The sequence below is a fragment of the Haliaeetus albicilla genome, chromosome 11 (genome assembly GCF_947461875.1).
Source record: "Haliaeetus albicilla chromosome 11, bHalAlb1.1, whole genome shotgun sequence".
In the NCBI taxonomy this organism is placed as follows: domain Eukaryota; kingdom Metazoa; phylum Chordata; class Aves; order Accipitriformes; family Accipitridae; genus Haliaeetus; species Haliaeetus albicilla.
Genome location: NC_091493.1, coordinates 33592005 through 33619818, shown reverse-complemented (window position 1 = coordinate 33619818; position 27814 = coordinate 33592005). Strand labels below are relative to the sequence as shown.

The window sequence follows — 27814 nt, the reverse complement described above, 5'->3', positions numbered from 1 at the left end:
ACTGCTTAGGACTGTTGTGCTCTTTATATTTTCAGATTTTAAAAGAGTAGCTTTCAGATTAAAAAAAAAAGTGCACTGTGACAAATGTTTCCTTTTGATCCCAAGACACTTAAATAAAAGTTCTAATTGACTGAACTCCACACGGAAACCTGTGATGCCCTGAATAACTGCAGGCTTGTTACGGTGAGTCTGGTACTGCTGTCATACTGTCAGACACGATGGGCTCCCTCTCACTGATACAGGCAATGATTTGACATGGCATTTACAAAGGCAAGGAATGAGAAAGTGTGTAGGTCTTTGGCGTTTGGGAGATTCCTACCAGCAGTTCTGGTCTTTCTCAGTGTGTAATACCTGCACCATTTTAGAATCATGGAAGCATTCATTGGAAGTGTTTGTTGGAGATCATCTAGTCTGACCTTCCATTTGAAGCAGGGTTATTGCCAACACCAGGTCAGCAGTGGCTTTGTTGAGCCAAGTTTTAAAAATCTCCAAGGACAGAGATGCCTCTCTGGGCAGCTGTTCCAGTGCTGCATCACATTCCTAATAATACCCAATTTGTAATACCTAATTTGAACTCTGCAAGCTGCAATATGTGGCTGTTGCCCCTTGCTATATCTCCTGGCAAGACTGAGAAAAGCCGTGTTCTGCTATCTTTGTAACTGCCTTTCAGATAGCTGCAGGCAGCTATTAGATTCCTCCTTGGCCGCCTTTTTACCAGACTAAACACACCAAGCTCCCTCAGTCTGCCCTTACAGAACATGTTCTCTAGCAGTCCTCCTTGAACCCTCTCCACTTTCTCCATGTCTGTCGTGAACTGAGGGGTGTAAAAGTGTTCAGTGGATAGCCCTTACAGAGCTCATTCTGTAGCCGTTACTCATGGAAATTGGCAGTCATGAATACTTGTACTAAGAAATAACAAGGAAGTAAGTGCTGTAGTAGAGGGCTGTAAGTGATTCTAGTGGTTTCTTTGGAATTAACAGTAATAATAATAATAGTTTACACAGTGATTACATATTTTCATCCCAGCTTTTTGAAGTTGGTATCCAAGAGTTTCTTCCACCATAAAACTAAGTCTAATTATAAATAAAATAGTAATCTAAGCCTCTTGCCCTTTCAACATATACATTCATGCACAAACTCTTAAATGGGGAGTAGTGTTGCTATTAACTGGAATAAATTTATATCTCATCTGGTGAAGTTCACCACACCAGGTATATGGGTGCAAGTGAGAGGTACCTTATTATCATCTATCCTGATTTCCTGCAGATTCGAGGATTTAGTCTAAAAACTCCCTTCACAGGAGTTCATAGCTTATGGGTTCTACCTTTGAAGTGTGAGCAGCAGTAAGTTCAGCCTACATGAAGGCTGTAGGATGGCTGTGAATTTTCTGTGGGTTAGTTACTTTGTATGAGCTTCTGGTATGGGCAAGCCCTGGGAATTCAAAAAGCACTGCAAAGCCTACTCTGGTATTTTAAAAGCAAGGAAAAGCTGTATAAATATATAGTAACAGTAACTGCTTCATCATGGCAGAAGGGAAGATATCTGGGCTCTCAGAGAGGTCTCAGGATAATCCCAAAATCCTAAGGACAATTTAAAGGCCAATTTTTACATTGGGCTTCATCCTTCTATGTCTTTCACGTTATTTAATCACTTACGCTAGTGCCAAGTGAATAAATGAAAACTATTACAGGGGTCTCTCAACTTACAGTTTTGTGCCCCCTCCATTAAACCTATGGCTTTTCCACTTTTCACCTTTCCTAATTTATATTTCTCTTGTCTGCAAAATGAAGTTACTACTATTTTACCATAGCCTGAGATTTCATTTATGCTCTTTCAAGCAGTTTTCTCACAGAGAGATGAGCATCTTTGTCCTGTCACTTAACAGTGAAATGTTACAAATAGGGAAGCTGACACTGAAAGAATTCTGCAGCTGTGATAATTATCCACTATGTTCTCACTTGTGAAATGCAAACTACCAGTGGCACCTGATCAGAATAGGACGAAGGACAGCCTGTGCCACAAACCTAATTTTAGCTCAACAGGCAGCAATAGTGTGAAAATGTATGCATTTATGTATATCTATTATATATATGCATGTATGTATAGCAGGTGTTGTTTAAGAGAAAGCAAAAAGCTCTTGGTTCTGTAGAGCAAAAAGTGCCTCTGTGACACTGTAGATGTTAGATCTTTGCAGGATCAACCACCACCCAAACATTGTTTCAAAAAAAAAAAAGAAAAAGAAAAAAAGAAAAAGAAAGATGTTAATTCTCAGTTTTCATCTAGGCTTTTAAATCCTGAGGATGAATTTTTGAAAGGAGGGGAGCACCCAGCAGCTCTTCCTCCTGCCTTTGGCAAACACAGCCTCTTTGCTGTGGTCACTAAGAGGAATCTGGGTGCCTTTGAAAATCCGGTTTGTTTTGTGGCTGTTGAGCAATTTTAAGAATCTGTCTTTGAACCGATAAGTGGACTGAGCTAAATGGGCTGTCTGGCCTCACTCTGTTGTATTTATTCACGATACTTATTGTGCTGCAGTACTCTTCATCACTCTGAAGACTAACGGTAAAGCATCAGTGTATGTGATGGCGTAATGATTTTCAAACATTTTTTGTGAAGGCTTCTTAAGTCTCAAGGCTGAAGATCTAGCAAAACTGCATGTGCTGTGCTTTTCATGCAGCTTTGTGATGTCCACTAGCCCCACTCTCTGCCAATCCAGCTCTCCCTTACGTGCCTCTTTGTGATTGGTAATGCTGGGAGTCTTTTTTCCATGTTGCTCATCTTCTTTCCTGGCATGCTCTGCCTCTGTAATTAGATCTCAGTCGTTTTTTTGTGACATCCCAGTTTGATGCCATAGAACTGGAGAAAGTGCTAGCTAGTGAAAAAGGAGGAGGATTAGAGAAGAGCTCACTTACCAGGGCACTAAGTGGATGGTGTTATCATGAATCCCTTAACACAATGAACTGATTAGTTTAAACGGTGTAAATTTCACAAGGCACTTAATTTCCAACTGTTGTTTTGTGTTGCCTTGATTCAGTCACACAATACTTTCTTCATGCGGGCTATGTGGTGCTTAACTTGCAATCATGGCTTTCCTATTGTTACTAATTATAATAAATATCTTGGAAAATAGAAAAATGTTGATGTTAATTCACAGCTTCTGTTTTTTTGGCTGAATGATGTTGTCCTGTAGAGCTTCATTTACTAATGAAGCACATTATCTTTATGGAGCTATTTCATGGGCTCCAACTTTTAAATTGTCTCTCTGGTGCCTACAAATGTGGCTTTAGTGGTAAAACAGGTTTAAAAGGTTCTTTCTACTACCCAGAAGAATGTATCATTACACTCATCTGGTCTGCAGCGTTGCTTCAGAAGTGTTTAAAGTAATGCAGTTGGTGGAGATGGCAAACTGTGAAAACAGAATGGGGACCCAAGGCTGTGATGGAGCTGTCCCTGCAGTTTCTGCTCGTGCTATGTGTCACATGCAGAAATTGCAGCTTGCTGTTTGGCAAAGAGTAGCATTTGGCTGGGACACTGAACTGTAGTTCTGGGGTTGTGGAGTGAATTCCCACCTTATCGTGGGTTCCTGTGCAACATTAGCCAAGGCTTTTAGTCTCTGTGCCTTGTTTTTCTAACTGTCTAATGAGGGTGGTTCTTCTCTTGCACATGTTTATCTGTTTAGTTTATTTATGCTACATTTTTGTATCTGGAAATTATTAATTGTGAATGCAGTGCCTACAGCACTGATGTAGTACTGAATCCGATCTTAAATGACTACAAAATTTATCAGAGCAGTAAATTAGAATTTATCCAATCAGACCTCATTCTTAGTTTTTCTCTTTCTCAAAGATCAAATTTAACTGCCATGAAAGTAATATCATATATTACTCTATACTTAGTTTACAAAATGTTTTCCTTTAGTGGTTTTCAATGCATAAAGCACAAAGGCACTAGTATATGTGTTCTACAGATAGGTAATCTGGGCTAGGAAGGAGTATAGAGTCTGCCAGGATCGTCTCACTGGTTAGTACTGCAACAGAAAGTAAAATTCACTTCTGAGTATAAGAACAGTTCTTATCCAGAGAAAATACATTTTTTAAAATTTGTGAGTATATGTTGGCATAATTTACTTATTCCATTTGACCCTGAAAGTGCTGTAGGAAATGTTATTAAATGGGTAAAAAATGGGTCTCGATCACATTATTTTCTCTAGTTCAGAGAACTGCCCTGAACTACTCCCTTGACCAAAGGGGAATCAAGGGGTCACAGTGGCCTCTGTGTTCCTTTTGCAGTGGTGAAAACCAGCACTCTGCAAGTTAATGTAAGCATTAGCACTGAAGTAGACCCAGCTGCAGTTTGCTCTGGCCCTGCGCAGATTTGATTAATCCTAAATCTGTGTAGTGCTCCTTTGTACGTCCATTATTTCCAGTATATACTAAATCTTAACCATTTCTCTTTTACTTTTCGGACCTTTTTCAGAGGCTGTGTTAAGATATATTTTCACCATATTTTTGCCATATAGAAGATGCTGAGTTTATAATAATATGTACAGCTGCATCTTAACCGGTTGAGGCTTTTTTGCCTGTGTTAACATAACACTGAGGTGCAAGAACCATTTGAATCTAATCCTATGTGTGGGGGGTAAAATTTACCTCATCCTTTATTTTATTTATTTATTTATTTATTTAATGCTTTTATCTCCCCCACCCCCTGTGCTGAAGAACATAATCAAGGCAGATCCCTCCACTAACAGTCTTTCTCAGAATTTGCCTGTGTGGGGCTGATTTGGTCGTGTGAGCTGCTGCTTTCCTACCTGGCTTGGCAGGGTAGCACCACTAGCCTGCAGAGGAGCCTAGGGGCTGGCCCACAGCTTCAGTCAGGTTTGACAGCCCTGCTATGGACTATTCTTCCTCCACACAACCTCCACGCAACCTGAGGGATGTAACAATCTAATTATTTTATGTACAAACTTAACACAAATACTTTCCTTTTGGACGGAGAAAAGTTCTTGGAAAAAACTGCACAAGACAGGGTGGTGTTTTGATCATTGCTGTTGTGCCCCTCGTGTAGTTTCATTCTGCAGGTTTGGCCTTTTTTAATGATCTGGTTCCAAAAGTAAGCTAGACAGACCTATGCAGTGATCTTGTGAAAGTGTGTGTACCTGCTTATGTTATCACCCAGTGTTGATGGAATGGCAGAAGCTTCAGAAATGATTGAAAATAGGCTGCTGTGTGCAGGAAAGCATGGTTATGTGTTGTTCCCTGACAGTGGGAAAAGCTGCAGTGTGAGCTGAGAGCCTGCCAGCCCTCATAGCAGTCAGCCGTGAGATTTCAGAAGTTTTAGTATTCAGAAAACAAGTTTGACTTTAAAGTTTTTTGAGTGAAGAGGAAATGTATGTACATGAAAGAGAAAGAGGGGATTTCCAGGCAGATAAAGCTCAAGGAAATAAAGATGAATACAAAATACATGGGGCTGACTCCAGTTTAACATACAATTCTAATAATAAATCGGTGTCTTAAATCCAACAGATGGAGTACTTTTCTTCGGGGGAGGGGGGGAATGGTTGCACTATTTAAGACCTTAGTATCAGTTATTTTAATCAGTTTTATAGCTCAAGGAAATGCAGGCTCAAGGGTGCAGTCCATGTAAGGCATGTTCCTTGTGTTACGCGTCGGTGGTCAGGTTTTTTTATTGTTTGCCTGTAAAAAGATGCCTGATGTATCCTTCTGAAAAAGCAAAAAAGGACATCTAACTTTTGCTTTCAATAGTTTGAAATGACAATAATAGGAAACGTGTACCTTGTCAATGATAGCATGTTTTCTAATATGCTATTCCTTCTGAGATCACCATGGTGTAATAAATAAAGCCTGATAGAGCAACAGCATTCTGCCTGGCTGTGTTATGAAATACAGGAATACTCCAGCTAAATGCTGATGCTTCTAATTATGGCTGCTTTCAGAGATGGGAGCTTTTCATCTAGGCCTACCTCGTGGCTTCATTGCCTTTTAAAAAGGCTCAAACTACATGGAATATTCTACTATAATGCTGTCTTTAAGGCCATATACATTACAATATGTTATAAAAAAAAAGTGCATTGCTTTTTTCATTGTGCATCATGGCATGTGAGGCTGGGTTTTAAAAGTACCATCTTTTAATCTGTAATAATGATGATTCTGTGTATGGAATGAGTGAATATCGTTTAGTTCTCTGGAAATGCTCAGACTGCTATACTGAGCTTCAGTCCAGATCTCACTATTTGCTAATGATGAATTAGTCTAACACTTGGCAGCTGATGCTGTTCAGGGAATCAGTAATGTATTTGTGGTCAGCTGTGGCTCTCGTCTGGTGACACATCTCTGGCTATAAAAGCAGACCAAGTGCGCCAGGTTGAGAATTCAGCTACATCTGGATGGTAAAATTATTTGTGCTCCAGTATGTGAGGCTTTGAAGCAATTTGAGGTCTGCTGTCGATGATGCATTTTGAACAGCAATGCACTGGCACCAGCTCATAGACCTGTTTTACTGGAGTGAGTGAAAATCTGGGAGTTCAGTTGTCAAAGCATGAAATCCTAGTCCTCAGGCATATAAGCAAAGTCAGTCTGGGGCATTCTTTTAAAGTAGTTCTTTTCATAGTGTTCTTGGCTTCTTCCATGTATATAAATGCAGCAATGTCCTGCAAATAAATTCATTTTTAAGAACTTTCTGGTGTTCAAAGAATTGTTGTAATTCCATGACGGGTTTTCCACGTTTGTGGTTTTGGGAAAACCTCTGTCTGCTGCTTTCATGTTTCCTAAGTGATGACTGGGTTTATACTGCTAGTGAGTATAATGGGAGAAAGAAAATCTCCTTAGCAGACTGGAGTCAAGACATGGCTCTGTTATAAAGTCTGCTATAAGCTGCCCTAGGCAAAAGCAACATGATGCATCTGTCCCACTGCCAGAATGATCTATAATAATGTTGACTACCAAGACATTGTTTAGATCTGTCCTGTTCAAGTCTGTTAACTTGTGAATCTCTGTTCTTAGTTACAGTAGTACTGGGGCAGCAGTGGGTGAGGGCATGGAGTGAGGCAGATGATAGAAATGAACAAATGTAAAAATATAACAAATTCCCAAACTTCTACAGTTAATATTTTTAATGAATGCATCACTGTTTCTTTGTGTTGACTGCCTGCTGTTTTCACTCCTCTTTCTCTGCACACTAGATATTTTTCTCCCATCTGTCCCTTTCTCCTTGGCTGTAATGATGGGCCAGAGGTACTGTCTCCTAAGTCTTCATCTTCTCAGAGCTTGTATTAAAGCAACCTCATTGCTCCATTCCTCCCTAGCAGTATGTATGTGCTCATGTTTCTTTCTCATCGCCCCTTCCCCCATTCTCTCTGTGCTGTCTACAGATGTGTATGTCCAGTAATGTGCTATCTCTGATGATCTAAGTAGAAATACTACATACACAAGGTATGGAATAGTCTATCGATCCATACATATATATGTATATGTACATATAAAATTACATACATGTTGGATGCCTTTTACCTTTCACTGTACAAGATTCATTGTATGGTCTTCTTATGATGTGAAATAACACATTTTTCATTGTAACTGGCCTTTCAAACTCTGTAAGAAAAGCTTTTTAACAAAACCCCCCAACATTTTCTTCATGAAATTCTGTTAGGATCAGCTGTGCTTTGAACTGTTAAAAACTGTCATTTCTGTTGAATGTTTTCCTCAGGAGATATTTTGAGTATGTTAAAATAATATCTAGAGAGAAAAAGTAGCAAGAATAGCATCTGCTATACTTGGAGAGTCTGAGAACATGGATCTGAGTCCATCCGCTGCAGGTCACTGCCTTCCTTGCCTGACGTGCAGGCTGCAATGTGAAAAGTTCATGGTACAGACTACTGCTGGAGGAGGGGAGGAAGCAAGTGTTATTGTTAATGGTTTACTGTTTTCTTTTAGCAGAACCAGCCTTGGAAATTTGTACCAAAATCCCCCCCTAGAACAGACGACTGCAATTAATACGATCTTTTTTATCCTCCCCTCAAGTTAGGAAATACCAGTACATTCCCTGCGTGTGCAACTCAGTTCTTGTCACCTCTGCAAATTCTTTATGATGTAGCCTTTGGATTTTAATATCCTTAGCAGCAAACTATTTTCTCCCTAAAATACAATTTTCTCTTCTATTGCGTAGGTTAGACAGGAGACTAAGAATTGCTTTGTTTGTGCTACTAACATTTATCCAATACATGGAGCAGACTGAGCACGCTAAGTTTATCCACATTGCTGGATATTAAAAAAACACTTGCTGCTCAGATTCAGAGCTCTCACAAGACATGATAATGGATTTAATATATGTGAAAACTGCAGCAGGGTAGTAGGGAGCTCTTTGTTCTCCATGCCCTTACTGGATAGGGCAAGAAGTGCTGGCCTTAAAATTGCAGCAAGAAAGATTCAAATTAGGCTTTTAGCAAAACTTCCCAAAGGCAAAGACAGCAAAGGGCTGAGAGTTTGTGTGCAGAGACCATACATTTTTGGAATTTTTTAACAGATTAGATAAATATCTGTCAGGGACCAAGTATTGATTCATATCTTGAATGTTGCCCTTTCCAGGGCAACAAATTAAAGCTCTGAAGAGCTCAGCTGGAAATAAGTGATGAAGTGAGCTGTCATGAAACCAGCCCTGCTTGTGCCTAGTACATCCAGACCAGTTGGAGGAAAGATTGGGTTTATACTGAGGCATGATGCAAGAACTTCATCTTCATCCCAAGTACAACTCCAGACCTTTATCTAAGCCTGTGCCTGCCAACATGCTTGCATGCAAGTGGTATGATGGCAGGAGAGTCTGGCTTGGACCTGTACTTGATTGATAGTCTTTTTATATGGTTTAGGGTTACTCTGGTTGCTGTAAATCAGCGCTTTCCAAATTTTGAAAGTTTGGTTGCAAACATTATTTTCAAGATAATATTTTTCAATATGCATTGCCACAAGGCTGCAAGGTTTGATATTCTGTGGTATTTGCACAGTATTGTCCTTCCCAGACAGTTCTACTAATTTCTGATCATGCTGTTGAGTCCAGTGGATGTAACCGAAGCAGAAGGTTTTACCCAACAGCAATAAAGCATGTAAAGTGACCATAATCCCAATCATGAGGTGTACTTTTAAAATAATGAACAATCACGATTAGTTTAACCCTTTCTTATTTTGGAATTTATTTGTACTTTTTTTTCCTTTTTTTGTTATCAACAATGAGGAAGATGCTTTCTATAAAAATCTATTTATCTCATCTATTAAGATGGAGGGGGTAAAATGAGTCAGTAAACATGAAGGACAATTTTATGTCTCCAAGTGTTACCCTAGTATTGCTTTTTGAACAAGCTTTACTTTGAGTTTCTAGCTGCAGGTGTAAATTAGCCAGCAATTCCCACAGCCCACAGTGTAGCTCTATGAAGGAAGCCAAATTCCAGTCCAGGTCCGCAGTCTTTCCCTGTGAGTCTGCGTTTTTTTTGGGGGTGCTCTGGAGCCACCACAGTGGTTGTGTATGAATTGAAGTGAAGGTTTGCTGGGAGACTGACAGTGGAAGCAGAAAAATGTTTATACGTGTATTTGTTTGTTAGCATGCTTTAGTACGCAGGCACTTATCTGAAAAACAATAGCAGGTACACCAAAAGTTGGGCAAAAATTGTTGAAAGATACTGTTATCTATTTTAACAGAAAATCATACAGTAGGGAGAAGTACAGGAGAAAAGAAATGAAAACACAATTTTGTCAACTGCCCTTTGATATTTTTCTCTAAGCCCCGCTCTGAGAGTGATGTGGTTACATGAGAACTTGTGGATTCTTGAAAATCTATGTGTCTGGAGGCTGAAAATGCAGAAAGAAAATAGAAAGAATGGCAAATGTTGATTTTATAATGTGGGATTATTTTTAGGCTTGTTCTCATTACATTTTAGGGAACCTGCCCTATTGTATTTTGAGACCTTGAGTATACTGAGCATTTTGAAGATGCTATAAAAGTGAATGTGCTTAAAAGTAATGGATTTTGAAATAGAAAATGTTGGTTTTAAGTCAGAAGAGTGTTGCTGGCAAAGTGTATCGTATATTCCTAGTAAACTACACAGTGCGGGGAGTCCATTTCAGCAAGGACTATGTATATTCGAGATATAAAGAAAGGCATACTTAAAATATTGTTGTGGGGAGGAGAGGCCAAAGGTATTCCTTTATTCCTTAAAAGAGGCTGGGGCCCCTCTTAGCAGGCAGATTCACGGGTTAATTAGGGGTTCAGGTTTTAGTCCATTCGTTACAGGTTTCAAAACGACTTCCTTTCTCCACCTGTCATGTACACAGCTGCTGGGTTAGACACTTAGCATGGTAAGTGCATGCATACTTCCCTGTTACAGCCTGTGAAGTTGTGCTATACATTGTGGGCAGGACCATTCCAGATCAAGATCTTTAGCAAACAGCAGCAGCTCCTTTGCGTGTTGAACTTGGAGGGCTGACCTAACTGAAACCGAGAGCTGGGGAAAGGCTTGTTCACTTGCTGAAAAGGGTCTGCTAGGTTGTGGTATTTCCCACTCCACTTCTCTGATCAATTCTCTCTCGCAGGCAGGAATGGCATCTCCTGAAAATCCCGAGCAGCTGATCATTGCCCTGGAACCCGAGGCTGCCTCTATCTACTGCCGAAAGCTCCGCCTGCACCAGATGATAGACCTGAGTAGTAGGGCACCTGTCAATGGTTATAGCCCAAGTGACACTATTGGAACTGGATTTACACAGGGTACTTCTTCTATTAACTCACTTCTTCAGATTCTTATGCCTGAGTTTGCTTTGTCCATGAGGGCTGTTTTCTTACCATTTCTTGTCTTTGCTCTTGAGATGTTTCAGGCTAGCATCAATTTGCTTTTATAAACTGATTTGCTGTTTACTGTAATTAGACTAGTTTAGGGATTGATCAGCAGACATGTTTGCATGCACTTGAATTTTAGCATGCAGGTAGCTTCATTGCCTTGACTTTATTGGAATGTTGTGGGAGTCTTTTAGTATTTTCACAACAGTATTTTTCTGCCTTAATTAAAATCAATACTTTGTGTTGTGTCATTTTTTAAATTTAATTTTTTGGAAACAATTATGGGTTTATTTAGCTGCATTATTGAAACAGTGTTAAATAACTGGATCTGCAATGAGATTTTTAGTCTGAGGCATTGCAGAGTTTTGGCGGATGCTTTCTGATGTCATCTTTATGAAATATCATTAATTAGTTTCAACACTCAGGTGAACACACAGTATTGGAATAAAGCAATGAATTTATCTGCTCGTAGATGAGCAACTAGATACGGCACTTCTGATTTATCAACCTGGGGTCTGTTGCTAATATCAATGTTTGAAGACTGACTGACAGTGAGGGACAGAGATTGGACCACAGTGTAAGTCACTTGCCAAAAGATCCTTTGTTACCAAGGATTTTTGAGCTTGGTATCCTACCTGAGATTGGAGGAAAATGAGAGGAACAAAACAGGAAAACGAAGCAGCAGTAAGACGTGATTGCTGCATAATGCAGTTTTCTTATCTCTGTGAATTGTAACAGTTGCACTGATATTGGTGGTAGTGTGCCAATCTGTGCCAGAAGGAATTTTTCAGAAGAATTTGTATTTTATCGTATTTACTAGGTCAAAACAGTACAGACAAATGGAAGATTAAGCTAATAAAGCTATTCCTGTAGTTACCAGAGGGTATTTTTTTTAGTTAGGCAGAGTCACTACATCATTCTCTCAAATCTGTGCCTCTCCTAGCCAGCACTTGTCAGATGTGTTCAGCGTTATGGAGGCCCATACAGAGCACAGGACAAAATCAGTTTTCAGGACACAGTCCCTTCAGGAGCCCCTCACCTTCTGACCCCCTTGTTCATGTCCTGAACCATTCTAGTTCCATGTGATTTTACATGAACTCGCTTTCAGGCTACACAAGGATTTGCCTCTGGGAAAATAATAAAAGAAAAGAGTTTCTCTGGTTAAGGTTTTGAAGCTGGGCAGAATTTGACAGATCATGGATTTCTGCTATTGGGCTTTTTCTTGGATGGGGGGTACCATTCTTCTTCCTGACTTTGTATGGTAAAAGCTATTGGGGATGAGAAAGGTTTCATGTCAAAATTAATGAAAACAAAGTTTGGAGTGAATTAATTTGGGGTTAGAATTAAAATTTCATAAAGACATGGCAGGGACCCAAGACAAGCTGAGAACAGATTAAGGAGAAAAACCCTTTAAATATAAACAGAGAGAAGTACTCCAAGGACCATATTATTGCTGTTGAAGTCAAAAGAAAAATTTTACTTTTCATAGTGGCCAGGATAAGCTTACTTCAGTCGTAGCTAAAGGCTGGCTCTTGTGTTCACTTCTAGCCCACAGAGGTGAATGAAAGAACTCCCATTGACTTCTGTGGGCTCTCTGTCAGGCCCTTGCTTGGACCTAGAGCTTGTTCGGTCCTTGAACGCTTCGTCATCTAAGCTCTCACTGTGTGCTGCTAAGTCAGTGCAGCAAAGCTAATGCGGCTTGTCTGCATCATAGGGTCTTTATGGGGAGGGTAGAGTGCGTGTGCAAGTGGAGCTGCTGGTCTTTTTCTGATGATAGGCACTATAGAAATGAGAAGCAAAATGCATTCAGTGATTTGCATGCTGATATTTTCAGAAAGAATGATATTTGCATGCATGACAGAATGCCTCTTCTTCTCTAGTGTTTTATGGAAGTGCCTTTGAGGGTGAGTGAAGTTTACACAGGGAATGATTTTTTTTGATCAGTCAGTTGTAGAGGTTGATTTAGAAGCATAATAGCAAAGGCTCTCACTACTCTGCTTTGTCTTTACAGCCTGTTCTGCATCTTCTAAAAGTCTAAGTCTTGTAAGTTAACTGATTGTTATAATAGTATTGCTAGATTATGCTTAGTTTTCAACTGGTGTATATTTAAAATATTATGAGGGTCAGCCTTGGTGATCACTGTGGCCTTAAGAAGTTATAAATGTGAGCAGCAGAGCTTTCGGCTGCTCGTTTTGAGACAGACTGACATCCTGAGAGGCTCAGGAGGCATCTTTGCCTGCGCACCCAAAATCGGCAGTGGCTTTTGGAAACGTGGGGATGGTCTCGCTGGCCCCGGGCAGTGCAGGTGGGTCTGGCAGCGGGCTCGGGCTGCCGCCTGGCTGGGGCTGCCGCCTGGCGGCACAGGCTGGCTGCAAGCCCCCCCGTGGTTCCAGGCGGTGCTTTAAAAAACAGAATATATTAAAAAAATAAATCAGACCTGTTTATGCCTTTCATATGAGGTTATTGGTTTTAATCCAGTTAGTATCAATGAAGATCAGTGCGGCTGAAAAACATTTTTCCTTCTTTCTAGGAACGATGTTATAATGTTGCTGATTCTAATGCAGTAATTTTTGCTCATTTGTTTTGTTAAAAAGCAGTACAAACAGATCTGTCAGCCTGCTTGCACTTGTTTCCTGCAGCTTATGATATCAACTTCTTCATGCTTTCTCATACTCAGTTATTTTTTCTCTGTCAATGACTAGCTAAGGAACACGTCCGTCGTAATCGACAGAGTCGTACCTTTTTGGTGGAAAACGTCATAGGAGAGATCTGGTCTGAACTGGAGGAAGGTAGTATGCTTTCTTGAATAAACTTTGCTCTCACTGGTTTTATATTGCAGGCAAACGTTGTGTTTCCAACAAATGTGCTGTGCGCTGCGTTGTTCTCACAGTGATTATAAATAGGAAAAGAAAAAAATACAAGTTCATGTGCTGCTCTTAGTTACTAAGGCTGAACTGCAATTCTGTATGCTCTAGCAAAATGTGGTTTATTAAGGAGATGGTAGAAGGCAATCCAGGTTTTAAAATGCAACCAGAATATTTTCCTCAGAATAGGCCTCGTAAATACACCATAATATTAAGTTGGTAGCCCACTAGAATGTACACCAGCAACGTGAGCAATTCCACTAACCTACTTTTTATCTGTGTAAATCAATAACTTTTGACATCTGAATTTCATATTTGTTATCAATCATTGCATTATAATTACTAAAAAAGACCAAGTCTTCAGCGTAGACATTCATGACTTTCTGTAAGTCATTATCTCTCATGGTGATAATGCCCCTGAGAAGCTTTCATTGCAATATGCTGTTGTGATAACACTAATGTAAATACCGTTTGGCAAACTAGGTGACCGTTACATCGTTGTTGACAGTGGAGGAGGCACAGTGGATATGACTGTCCATCAGATCAGGCTCCCTGAAGGACATCTTAAGGAGCTGTACAAGGCAACAGGTAATGTCACTTCCACTGCTTGCTTTATTTATGCAATATTTTGACTTGTCAGTGAAGGAAGTGTATGCCTTTATTATTCACTACTAAAAGTTCTTCCTGAAATAAGAGCAGCATTCAGAATTAGTATAACCTAGCTACATGTCAGCAGACATTGGTAAATCACTTAATGCTTCTGAAGCTTTTGGATGGTAAACCTCACATTGGGAGAGTAAGAATCTGCCATCTCCTGTGTTACTCACTCCTATTCAGGCCATGACCTCCTGCCATGGTCCTGGTCTGACTTCTGCTAGGAGAATTGTCACCTTCCTGTCCTTCGAGAGGTCACCTGTGTATTGCTGCTCTGTCCAGGTATTCAGAGATGTATCATGGAGATACAAATAGATGTGTCACAAGATCCTTGTAAAGTGGCTGTTGGCAGAACAGAAGTTTCCCTAGATTTAAGGGGAATCTTATATAGTCCAGTAATTTCACAGGCAGTGTAACAAGGATGGTCTACCATCCCCTGGAAAAAATGTACAATAATTGGTCCCCAACAAAGATATAAAGTGCAATCCTTGAATGGTATTCCGTCCCTGAACTCCAGATCCCCTTTGACTTTGTCCTGTGGCTAAGCTGTTAAGCACACGAGTCAGCCTATTATTTGTTGCTGTGTCTCTATACCAAGTTAATCTTCATCTGTATGGTTCGTCACTGAGCCTTCTCAGTCTTGGTGGCTGTAAGACTACCTCAGGAAACAACCTAGTAAGAGCAAATGGGACAGTGTACATCAAGTCCGTCTACCCCTAAATATGAGTCTAACCCACACTTTCTCATGTGTGGATAAGGAGTCAGTTTCCTCTGCTTCTAATAAAAATGTTTCTGTTTTATAGTGATAGTGTTACAGTGGCTATAATGGTATGGGAGTAAAAGTGAGGCAAAGGTAAGATTATGTTCTGTATTAGAACAACTGTTACATTTAGGAAAGATACCTCTTTCTGTAGACCTTCTCCCATGATAGTCCTAGTAGTGTCGATCTGATGTGTATTTGGTCAACGCAAAATCTCATAAGCAGTTCAGAGTATTAAAACTGTGTTTTGTTTGTAATACAGGTGGGCCATATGGTTCTCTAGGTGTGGACTATGAATTTGAAAAGCTTCTGTGTAAAATATTTGGAGAAGACTTTATTGAGCAATTTAAAATCAAGCGTCCCGCTGCCTGGGTTGATCTGATGATAGCATTTGAGTCCCGTAAACGGGCAGCAGCTCCAGACAGGACCAATCCACTAAACATCACTCTGCCTTTCTCCTTCATTGACTATTACAAGAAGTTTCGAGGTCACAGTGTAGAACATGCCTTGAGGAAAAGCAAGTGAGTAGACAATTGAACACAAATGGATGCAGAATTAACTACTGGTAGCAAAGACAAATAAGTAAAATATCCTAATTACATGTAGACTGCAAGATAATAATGTAAAAATGTAGTATAAGGATGAGAAAATGGGATTGCCTGAAGTGCAGTTTCCAAAATGGAAAGTTCTGATCAATTTCTTGCAAAAGCTTTTCTGTACAAGACTTGCACTCTTCTGGTATTGCTTTCTATGACTTTTGTCAGGCCACCACTGCATCACTTTCCTGAGTTTGACCATATATTTTGAGTCCCTTATGTGTTGATTAGGAACATCAGATCAAATACAGAATTTGATGTCTAAAAGTTAGTTACCAAGAACCTTAATTTTTAGCGGCCTGGGCCCTGGAACAAAACCAAGATCTTGAGTGCAATGATGTGTAAATACGTTCGTGGCTTGAGGAAATTTATTAACAATACCAGATCACTGGTGAAAACATATACTACTGCATAGAGCTCTGCAAAGGGAAAGCATTCTTCTTTTGAAGTGATGGCAGGCTTTCTTTTCTTCTAGTATTTTACCAGTTCAATAATTTGCTCGGTAGGTGGGGAGACATAATCCCATCCAGAGATTTTAATTCATGATTTTCAGTATCAAGAAGGTACCCTAATCATGGGCTGCTATAGAAAAGGAAATGGGCTGCTATAGAAAAGGAAATGGGCTGCTATAGAAAAGGAAGTGAAGAGAAAGTAGAAGTGGGCATTTTCATCTTTTGAAATTATATACTACAGGAGACCTGGAGATTAATGACATAAAAGAGAATGAACAAGAGAGCCTGCAAATCTAGGGCAGAATGCTTGGGACCTGAGAGCAGAAAACATGATTATTTAGTACCTGTACCTTGGCTTCTTTCTGTGTTTTTTAATCCAGTGAATGTTGAATGTAGCATTGTTGTGGTTCAACCACAGCTAGCAGCTAAGCACCACGCAGCTGCTTGCTCACTCCCCCCACCCAGTGGGATGGAGGAGAGAATTGAAAAAAAAGTAAAACTCATAGGTTGAGATAAAGACAATTTAATAGGACAGAAAGGAAGAAAAAAAAAAAAAAAGACAGTAATAAAAGAATTGGAATATACAAAACAAGTGATGCACAATGCAATTCCTCACCACTCACCAACTGATGCCCAGTTAGTTCCCAAGAAGCGATCCGCCACCCCCGGCCAACTCCCCCCAGTTTGTATACTGGGCATGACATCACATGGTATGGAATATCCCTTTGGCCAGTTTGGGTCAGCTGCCCTGGCTGTGTCCCCTCCCAACTTCTTGTGGCCCTCCAGCCTTCTTGCTGGCTGGGTGTGAGAAGCTGAAAAATTCAGGGCAAGCATGCAGGCTGAAACTTCTGCATCTCTTCCTAAAATTATTGGTAAATGTACTTTAGGCCTAAATGACTTGGAATTCAGTTCAGAGTCACCTCCTAAGAGACTGAGATTCTGAAATCATTAAAAATTTCTGGAAATACTCCCCCTCACAAGACCATCTCCTTCTTATTAATAGTCTTAATGGTGAATCTTAGAGGGAATGCTAAATGTTTCCTTCAAATAAAATTAAATTAATTGGGTAACGGGATACAAAGAGCATAGAGGTGACATATAATGTGCATGAATGGAGAGATTACTGAGCTATATGTATGTGTATCAGTGATGGAATAACATAATGCTTGTATTCATTTAACAAATGTTATGCCTCATTAAAAATGCTGTGCTCCCTTCTGCCTCCTGAGGCTTCCCATACTTGCTTGTTTTCCATGTGTGTTTCCAGTGGCTTTGGCCTGCTACTGCTATATCTAAATGTTGCCCTTCTGGGGATAAATCAGTGCTGTTTCAGATCAGCGAGCACTGGATTGACTGCCAGCTGTTTCAGGAAGCAGCTGAGCATTGGTAATGCTGCAGAAGGCAGTCAGGCAAAGAAAACAACAATTAGACAAGCAAAAATAACAATTCTCCCTTGAAATTTTACATTGCTGCAGTTGATATGGGGCGAGGGCGAGGTGGTGAGGCACTTTCTTCCAAGCAGAATGCATGCGGATTCTGTAAACTCATTTATTTATTTATTTATTTAGTGTGTCTTGTGAGTGCTAGGCTGTTTCTTACAGCTCAGCTGTAATATTTTAATGTCCTTTCTAACTGTTCTTTTCCAGTGTGGACTTTGTGAAGTGGTCATCCCAGGGAATGTTGAGGATGAGCCCGGATGCAATGAATGCTCTTTTCAAACCTACAATTGACCAGATCATTCAGCACCTTAGTATGTATCTGCATGTAATTCCACTTTGCGGCTGAGCTGAAACTGAAGCTTTGCTTACCTGTTTCACACCAGTAACTGGCATTAAAGTCAAACAATTCCCCTAGTACGCACCAAATGTGGGCAAGGAATTTAGTTCTGAAACTTGCAGTTCTCTACAAAGTAGTTAAGAAAATAACAGAAGTAAGGGACATCACCTTAACACATATTGCTACCTAGTTCTAGTACTAATTACTGAGTGTGATTCAGTCCTGTTACTGCCTAAGCTTCAATTATTCTGTACTTCCAAGGCTGCAAGCATTCAGAAGGCTGAAATGCACTTACTAACCCAGATCCTGCTTTTCTTTTTCCTGTTTCAGGCCACAACTAAATAATGCCAAAGATGTAACTAGTTTCTGATTATTCCTGCTATTAAGACCTCTAGGTCATTTCTCCTCAGTGGAAGGTCACATTTGTTCATGACCATCCAAATCACTGACATCTCTAAAACACAAATAATAAATGATGCATTATGGTAAAAGTACTTCCAGACATGGCTTAAGCAGCACCGAATATATTTATCCAGTAATGGAAAGTGACATAGGCTTACTGGTAAATTTGTTATTTAAAGTCTTCCTGGAGGAAGATAGAGTATAATATATATACTGAGCAAAGTATTGCTGTTCTACACATTATAAAGCACTAATTGAATTGCATTTGGAATGGAATATCCAGCTTTGCTCACTATATGTGAGGAATTACTAGGTAAATTTCAGAGGTCACAACTTAGTAAGACAACTAGTACGGAACAGCTTGTACTTGAGCAGAGAGGGAGAGACCCAGACTTAGAATAGTTGTGACAGATAACTCAGTCATGCTGCATCAATTATTTGAGCTAAGGGTGAGCCTACAATTGAACTGTATGGTTTTCTTGAAAGTAGGGGATGTGGGCTTCAGCTAAGAAGGAACATCTGTAAAATTTAAGGAAGTATTATTTTGCAGATGGTACTTATTGTGATTAAAATGCTAGGATCAGAAATAATAAGTGAATTTAAAATGGGGTGACTTATCTGGAATGCAGTAAAGGGTATGTGAATTGGTTAAATTTGGGAATATCTCACTGATACTTGAAGTGGCAAGATGATGTCTGTTTCCCTACTACCTATAATGTGACTGGCAAGATTTCTTTGCAGGAAAACTGTGTCTCCCTTTACAAGTAGAAGGTAAATAAAAATTCTGTTTTAAGTGCCACGTCAGGAATATTGTATGCTTTGAGGTAAGTTTCCATTCACAGTGAAACAGAGTATAGAAGAGACTACAGAAGGGGAACAAGTGCATGCTGAGAGTGGCAGTGTGGGCATAGATGTGGCAGTTTCAGATCTTGTGCATGTGCATGGGACATTCAGTGCACTCAGTCATTAGGAGTTTCACCTGCATTGCCTTGTCACAGTGAATTTTTCCGTATTGAATGGGCTCTGTTTCTGTTTAGGTGATGTGTTTGATAAGCCAGAAGTGACCAATGTCAAATTTCTGTTCCTGGTGGGTGGCTTCGCTGAATCCCCCTTGCTCCAACAAGCTGTCCAGAGCGCTTTTGGTTCGAGATGTCGGGTCATCATTCCTCAGGATGTGGGGCTCACTATCCTCAAAGGAGCTGTTCTCTTTGGTCTAGACCCTGCTGTCATCAAAGTGCGGCGTTCACCTCTCACCTACGGTGTGGGTGTGCTGAATCGGTTTGTGGAAGGGAAGCATCCACCAGAGAAGCTTCTAATCAAAGATGGCACACGCTGGTGCACTGATGTCTTTGACAAATTTATCTCAGCTGACCAATCTGTAGCCCTTGGAGAAACTGTGACACGCAGTTACACACCTGCCAAACCTTCTCAGTTAGTAATAGTGATCAATATCTATAGCTCAGAACAAGATAATGTTAGCTTCATCACCGAATCTGGAGTGAAAAAGTGTGGCACCCTTCGTTTGGATCTCACGGGAACTGATGCTTCAGTGCCAAGCCGGCGGGAGATCAAAACACTCATGCAGTTTGGGGACACTGAGATCAAAGCCATGGCCATTGATGTTGCCACCTCTAAAAGTGTCAAAGTTGGTATTGATTTCTTAAACTACTAACAGCCTGTTTTCCCCACCACAGCCTGTTTGTGAGACTGATCTTCCACTATTCCATTTTTTGACTTTCATATATCACGTAATCAACTTGAATTTCAGCAGGCTATATGAGAACAGCTAGTAAGGTGGGGTATGTCATAATGTGTGCCCTTTGATGACCAAAGGCTGGATTGTGAAAGACCCTTAAAAAGTTTTGGGAGCAAAAGTTCCAGAGGTAGTAAGAGTTCCCGAGTTACTCAAGCATGCTTAAAGATCTACCTTTATTAAGTAAATACTGATTATTGGTGCATCCTGAAGATTAGTTAAAAAGATATAAAATTGTAATCTCTTTGCCTTATTCTTCTTCCTCTTCCTTTTTCTCCCAAGAAAAACTCAGTAACCAACATGGTTGTTGTAGGGGGTGTATCTGTGGGTTATCTGTTTAAACAGCACCGTCCTGTGTCAATGGGAACAAATTAGTAGTCTATAGTATTCTTTTGTTTGTTTGATTTTGCCCTGTGCTTTCAAAATTTTAAGTGCTGAAAATCAATGACTTAAAGAAATGGGAACTGAATTTCTTAAATTCTGAGATCATACTGAAAAGAAAATCCTCAGAAATCCTTAAAATTAAATTTAGGAAATATATACATATAAGGAGCCTAATATTGATTGCTGCAGTTTGAAAACAAGGCCTTTATTGTCAAAGCCCTCAGAATAAGCTGTTGGATTAAATAGCTAGCATTACCCTCATTATACTTTGGAAAATTATTAAGAACAAAGCTATTTCCCTTTTGGGTCTTTGAAACTCATTTTTATTAGTCTCCATCTGAAATCATAGAATCACAGATAGTTGAGGTTGAAGGGGACAACCATTGAGTATCTGGTCCAATCTCTCAGCCTTAAGCAGTGTCAACTAGAGCAGGATGCTTTGTCCAGTTTTGAATATCCCCAAATGCCTAAACTCTGGGCAACCTGTTCCAGTATTTGACAACCCTCACTGAAAAAAAGTTTTTCTTATGTTTAAAAGGAATTTCTTGAGTTTCAGTTTGTGCTCATTGCCTCTTGTTCCTTCACTGGATACCTCTGAAACATCTGTCTCCATTACTGTCTTCATCAGTCATTTATACACATTCCTAGCATCTCCTGAGCCTTCTCGTGTCTAAACAGTCTCAGCTCTCTAAGCCTCTCCTCACATGACAGATACCCCAATCCCTTAATCATCTTCATGACCCTTTGCTGGTCTCAGTCCAGTATGTCCATGTCTCTCTTGTAGAAGCACAGAACTAGACCTGGCACTCCAGATGTGGTCTCACCAGGGCTGAATAAAGGGGAATAATCACTTTTCCTCGACCTACTGGCAATGTTCTTCCTAATGCAGCCCAGGAGGCTATTGGCTTTCTTTGTTGCAAGGGCACATTGCTGGCTCACACTCAACTTTGTGTCTACCAAGACCCCGAGGTCTTTTTCTGCCAAGCTGCTTCCCAGCCAGTTGGCCCACAGCATATACTGGTGCATGGGGTTATTTCTCCCCAGGTTCAGGACTTTGCACTTTTTGCTTTGTTGAACTTTATGAGGTTTCTGTCTGCACATTTCTCCAGCCTGTTGAGGTCTCTCTGACCCATCTGGTTTATCAAGCACTTCTCCAAGTGTTTATATTTCTTTTCTTGTTAATCCCTGTGTTAAGATTTGGAAGTATAGTTAGATGATGGCTGTCCAGGAAAATTTAAACAACTTAAAAGAGAGAAACACCCAGATCAAAAGTGACGTAATATATTTTGAGTAGCAAGCATTTTAACTGAGTAAAATATATTTCTGGGTTGAGTTGAATGGCCAGTTAAGTGGAAGGCAGAAGCCAAGAGAATGAAACTACAAATAGCATTAAATAAAACATTCCTTACATGGCTATAAGCACACAACTCTTAACGCAGGTGAAATACAATGATGGTCATGGTAGAAACTTGTTTTCCAAATAATAACTTTCTGGAAATGTTTTCTTAAGCACATTCACCTGGAAAATTTCTTCTGCAACTGGAACAGTTTCTATTTTGCAAAATGCTTCAGGTGGATAACTTCTGAAACCTACAGTCTGTATCTGCCATGAGCTGACAACTTCAGATTCAAATCTAAATCCCACTCCAAATTGGCAGACTGGTACTAACCTATAGAATCACCCTAAAATGCTGACACTTTCAGAGCTTTTATACAGAGCTGCCTGATTACCTGCTGGAATTCATTACATTTTTGAAACTTTGAAATGTTAATTGTTAAACTAAACCTTCCTTTCTAATAAGTTGAGCATGAGTTAAAGCCATTACTGACACTTTTGGGAAATGAAAGCTTTATCAATTATTTCACTAATTTACGTTCCAATCCTGCACTGAAGCTTTCTGTGTTTAGCCTGGAGTGTTGCCACAGTAAAGAGCTGCAGAACTGATCTACTGCATTTTGCCATTGAGTTTTCCGTGTCTCCTGCAGAATTCCCTAGTCAAATGTGAAATCTGTTCTGCATTCAGCTTTAAAAAAGAAAAAAGAAAAAAAAAAAAAAAAGGACTATGGAGAATGCTAGTCACAGTATCCGGCTGGATACTTTCTATAATTACAAAGTGTGCTTGCTAGCATTCAGTTTCCTGCTGCCTGCTAAATGCTTTAAAAGCTAAATACTGGGATTTTTTTGTGTGTTGCTTTCTATGGTTTACAAACAAGAGAAACTTTAAGATGAGTTATGAACAATATAATTTTATGTATATACAATATTTAAATATTGTACAGACTCTTTCTTTCTACAGTGCTATTTTCTTGTATAAAAATGCTCTTTGCCTCTGTTGATTTCATTCAGCTGTTAATTTTAAATAACATAGTTTCTCAATCAGCTTCTGTAATTATAGGCTTTTGAAGATGGTAAGATATGAAATGTAAAAGGCTGATCTTATAATAATAGGAAAGAAATGTTGGTGTGTCAGAGAATACAACATTCTTCCTGCAATGCAAGTCATACCAGTTAAGCATATTACACGATGCACTAGTACGTTGCTGGGATTTTCATTTCTTTGTTTCAGATGGTGACCATTCCATCTCCAGCAGTTCATCATAATAATGGATGAATTCTCCTGTAAAACCAAGCTAAAAATTAGATTGTATGATCTGGATATACAGGTTCCTCACTAGCTTTTGGGGTTTTGTTAAGGATCTTCTCTAGTTTAAAAAAAAAACAAAAAACCCACGAAACTAACTTCCAAAGCCAGGCAACACTGTTTTATTGTAGCTGCAGGCAAGAGCCAGTCTCTGACTACCACTACCACAAGACAAAATCCTTAAAGAATAGGCTTCAGTGTCTTTGCATCCTATGTTAAACTGAATTGGTCCAGTTCTGCACAGATTTGTTTCCAGTGGCCTTAAGTTAACACAGAATTTGGTCTAATAAATGGTTGCAACCTCCCCCTCTCCTCTCTGAAGAGAAGGTGAACTTCAAGATCAGGTGGCCCATGATTTTTGTGGTGTTTTCAGCCTGTCTGCAGGGAATACTAAGGGTAGTTTCTGCAGCTCTTCTGAAGCATAGTTCCCTGCACAGTAGTGATTCTCTGCCCTTTCTTATTCACCTTTTGTAAGATCCCATCTGGATCCAAGCAGGGGTTTCTTGCTGAAATTACTCTACTGTAACTGTAAAATGTGGTTGGCATATTTTTGCACTTCCTCATTCATTCTGATGAGAGCACTATCAAGCTTATCTTTGCAGAGCACTGAAGTACTGAACAAACGCCCAGCTGTCCTTGTTGCCCTCTTTAAATCTAAGAATGGAAAATTAGCTTGTCTCTCTAAGGAATTAGAATTGTAGGTAGAATATTATGCTGTGGTCTGTAGTCTATAACCCAGTTAAACAACTTTACATTGTAAGTGGCATGTGGATGCCTATTTTGATAAAGGATGTTAGGCTGTAAAACTAATATGAAATTTATTAGGAAATAAGTAATTTTTAGAATAGTAGTTCTGATACTTTTGCAGGAGATTCCCTGCAGAGCACTTTTTTGGTAGGGGTTTCAGATGACATTGTGCAACTTGATGTTGAAAAGGCAAGGCCTGCTATCCTTAGGGAAAGCAGAAAGTCTTGGCAGAAGTTTCGCTCTAGGCAGCAGCTTGCAAGTTTGGGTCCAGGTTACTTAACTTTAGGCTGAAAGTTAGCAGCTAATTGTGATGGAATGATTAATTGTGCTAGAATATGATAAATGTGCAGTGATGGTTAGGAGTTTACATTGGTATGAATATACCAATATTTATATACAGGAGTTTTAATGCATTATTATGAGAAGGCTAATTATATATTGCAGAGATTTAATCGCCAAGATAAGCTGCATATTTATGATATGAAGTGGCTTAAGCGGATGAATAGTATAAAAGTTGTTGGGCATAACGTCACAGTACTCACCTGCTTGAAATAGTCTTAAACTATATTATAAAACCAACCATTGTGGTCTTGTTCACCTCTGTGCAAGATAAATTCAGATTTCACTGATGTTTGGAGCTGTTCACAACTTGTCTGGATTGTATCTTGAGTGTTCTTGTGTCTTCAGTCATGTCAAATAAAATACTGTAAAACTAATTTTTCTTTTGGGGTGTTACTATTTTTATGAAAATGGCTATAAAAAGAAACTTAATCTATTATGAAAGTGAGAAAGGCCAAGTGGTTATACTTGCATTTGGATGTTCCTTCATATGTGTAACTGAGCAAAAGTGACACCAACTGTATGTACTGCTTATGCGATTTCTTCAACTGTTTAGATGTGCGGACACCTAGAGTCTTTGCCAAGGGCTTGCAGGCCCCTGTGCAGCACACACAACTCTTCGACAAGAGGCTGCTGCATTTTTAGTTCACTTGTGTACTTTCTAGGGGGGTCCGTATGTGCCCAAGGTAGAAGTCCACTGCTGGTGATTACTTGACTTCCACCAAAGCTGGTGTAGCTCTGAGTACGGTGTCTGTTGGAGTTAAGACAGAAAGACTTTGGACAATACCAAAAGCAGATTAGGTATTTTCTGTAACGATGCTCTGAGAGCGCCAGGAAATCAAATATAAAAATTGATATATCAAAGAGGACTGTGGTCTCTTAGGCCTTGTCAAAGGCTGGTTTATTGTTAAAACTGTATTATCAGGTCAATAAGCTGGTCAATAACCAGGTATTTTTGCATGAGTGTGTACATCTTTATTGTGTGTTTCTAGATGTAGGAATGGTTAGTAAGGTCCAGCTGCGCTGAAAAAAACTTGCATAACGGTTTGTGCAATATTGTATTTTTCTGCTCACCATTGCAGGCCATGTCCCTCTCGAATTTGGCAGCATTGGCACTAGCTATGGAGAAGATTCAGTGGTGTGTGTGACCTTAGTCTACAATACTGCTCAGATGCAAAGATGAAGAGAATGAACTGAGATGCATAGCAGCCACTACACCCCAACTTCCACCTATTTGCTGCAATGAAGATGTTTTACAAGTGCTTTATGACTATAATTATAAACACCATCCTAATAGGCTAGGTACTGTATTTAACTTGTAATGAACTTGATTTCAGCTAAACATTCAATTAATGTTACTAGTACAATGGGAAATATAATTACAGTCTTCAGGGACACATTAAGAACCAAATTTTGCTTTCAGTGTTCTAGCACATTGCTCTGGTTTCCAGGGGAGTTTCATGTATGTGCATTCAGAATTTGGTCCTTTCACTGGACTTTTCTAAATCTTAAGGTTTTCTCATATGAGTGCATTTATATTTAAAGTTACAGCCCCATCTTGATAGGAAGGAGTTTGTATAAATTATTGGCTCTACCAAGAGCACATAAATACTTACTGAAATTTGCGGATGGTGTTTTCATGTTAGTAGCCATGGAATAAAACAATTTATAAAACAACCTCTATGACAGCAGTGTCCAATTTCCCCAAAGAGGTTCTCTCCTTTTGGTTTCCTAAGCAGCTACATTAAACACCACCCAGACATCTGTCTTAAAAACAATGGATTCAGAGTCCCCTTACTCAGTGCAAGAGCTGCCTGATTTTCAAGAGATGCAGCTTGGATAGATTGGTGAGAACTGCAGATGCTTTGTGTAACTGGGACTCAGGTCTGTTATTTGCCAATCTCATTAGGCACTTTTTTATGCTTTTTTTCCTTCAAATTAGAGATCTGAAAGTGGGTATTCAAACAAAGGAAGAAGTTTGCACTACAGCCTGTGCAGTTCCACAGATGCAAAGATCAATTTCTTGAAGCAAAAACAGTCTTATGCCATCCTGAAAATGCATCACAGCAAATGTCACGAGTGCTGAGTAGCCTCTGGGGAGGTGAAGATGTTCATGGTGTATTTGTGATGTATGAGTTCATGAAAAATCTGTTTTCATATCTGCAACTTAACATGTGGACAGGCTCATGGATAAAAAAAAAGTAAGATGATCTTGGTATCACTAAGGGGTATATCGAAAGCAGCTGAGCATATACCTCACTGATATAAAGGGACTAAGTGCAATAAATTAAGTTAGTTAACTGCAAACATTTTTCTGCAAACCAAGAAATTCTGTATCATCTTCTTTGTTTAACATAGAGTTGTGTAGGTGCTGGCTATAATTTTGAAATAGTATCTTCTCATTTTTCAGGGACTGTAATAATAGGGAAAAGTTTACTAGATGGTATATCCCAGGAGCACTGGCTTTGTGCCCAGAGCAGAAGTCATCGAACTAGGACATAGTGTTCGCTACCATGTGATCGCAAAAAATTAAGAACTTGGTAGATTGCAACTGCTATGATCCTTCTATCAGTGTCCACAGGTGAGCTTACATAAACATGCAGAAATGAAAGATACAATATAAGCTTACTCCAGGAATATTGTGTGCTGCAGCAGAGCCAACAAGTAAAAGGAGGACAATACTTTATTGAGTGTAAGGAAACCGAAGGTATTGGCTGAAGAGGTGTGTAACTAGGATTTGAATGTGAGAGATTGGAGGCACTGGTGTGCTCCAGCAGTAACTGAAGATCAGGCAAGGTTTCAAAGTAGAAAGGAGTGGTGAGACTGACAGCTGTGAATGCCAGAGTTTGCTAAACTGTAGAAATGAAGGAGTTAGAAAGGTGTCTCTCTCTTTCCTGAGGACAAGGAGTATTTCCTTCCCTCTGAGGAATAAGCTCTGCACCTCCAGTAGGAACTTCCGTCTGCCATCAGCTGATAAGAGCGGACACCAGACTGAACATATCCTCTTCCTCTGTAGTACAAAGAGCAACCTCAATGCTGACCTGATGCTTCCCCCACACAAGTACACTGCATACTTTACACGTGCCATCACTGCGTATTTGCTAACACATACCAAGGTTGCAGTTAAAGAAATGCAGTATAATGTATTATTCACAGAACTTTTACTTTTTATCTAGTGAAAATCATAATGTATTTTCTCAGCCCGTTCCCTCCTGGGGACACACACACAGACACACACTCTTCATCTAAGTTACTGTCGACTCCTCAAACTGAGTGGGTTGAAGGAAGTTAACTGTGAGCAGAAGTGAATCCAGCAGAAAAGATGCTGGTCCTGCATGACATAGGCAGGGGTTCCTGTATTTAAGCGTGTTTTTTCCACGAACAACATTACAGCATCCTACTTCAGATAATTTTCTCCCTATGTTCGTTGTGTAAGCAGAGGTCCCAGATGGCGGTAGTATCTGGAGGGTGTTGGGAACACACAGCTAGCTGCCTTGTCCATGAAAAAGTCCTTAGCAAGTAGTACATAGGTGGGCAGGAGAAGAGATGTTTTGTCAGCTCAGGGCAACAAGGTCAGCATTTAAGTCTGATAATGGTGTAAGGCATTTGAAG

The 27814-nt window shown here is 39.8% G+C and overlaps 1 protein-coding gene across 1 annotated transcript in view; it reads left to right on the top strand.

Annotated features, from left to right (window-relative positions):
• The window catches only part of HSPA12A (heat shock protein family A (Hsp70) member 12A), a 63271-nt gene extending 38692 nt beyond the window's left edge, over positions 1 to 24579 (top strand). The window contains exons 7-12 of the mRNA XM_069797064.1: positions 10593 to 10764; positions 13536 to 13622; positions 14181 to 14285; positions 15374 to 15632; positions 17806 to 17909; positions 19375 to 24579. Of these exons, the coding sequence (XP_069653165.1) occupies positions 10593 to 10764; positions 13536 to 13622; positions 14181 to 14285; positions 15374 to 15632; positions 17806 to 17909; positions 19375 to 20009 (1362 nt within the window). The 3' untranslated portion in view covers positions 20010 to 24579. The remainder of the gene's footprint in view (positions 1 to 10592; positions 10765 to 13535; positions 13623 to 14180; positions 14286 to 15373; positions 15633 to 17805; positions 17910 to 19374) is intronic.
• The last annotated feature ends 3235 nt before the right edge of the window (positions 24580 to 27814 follow it).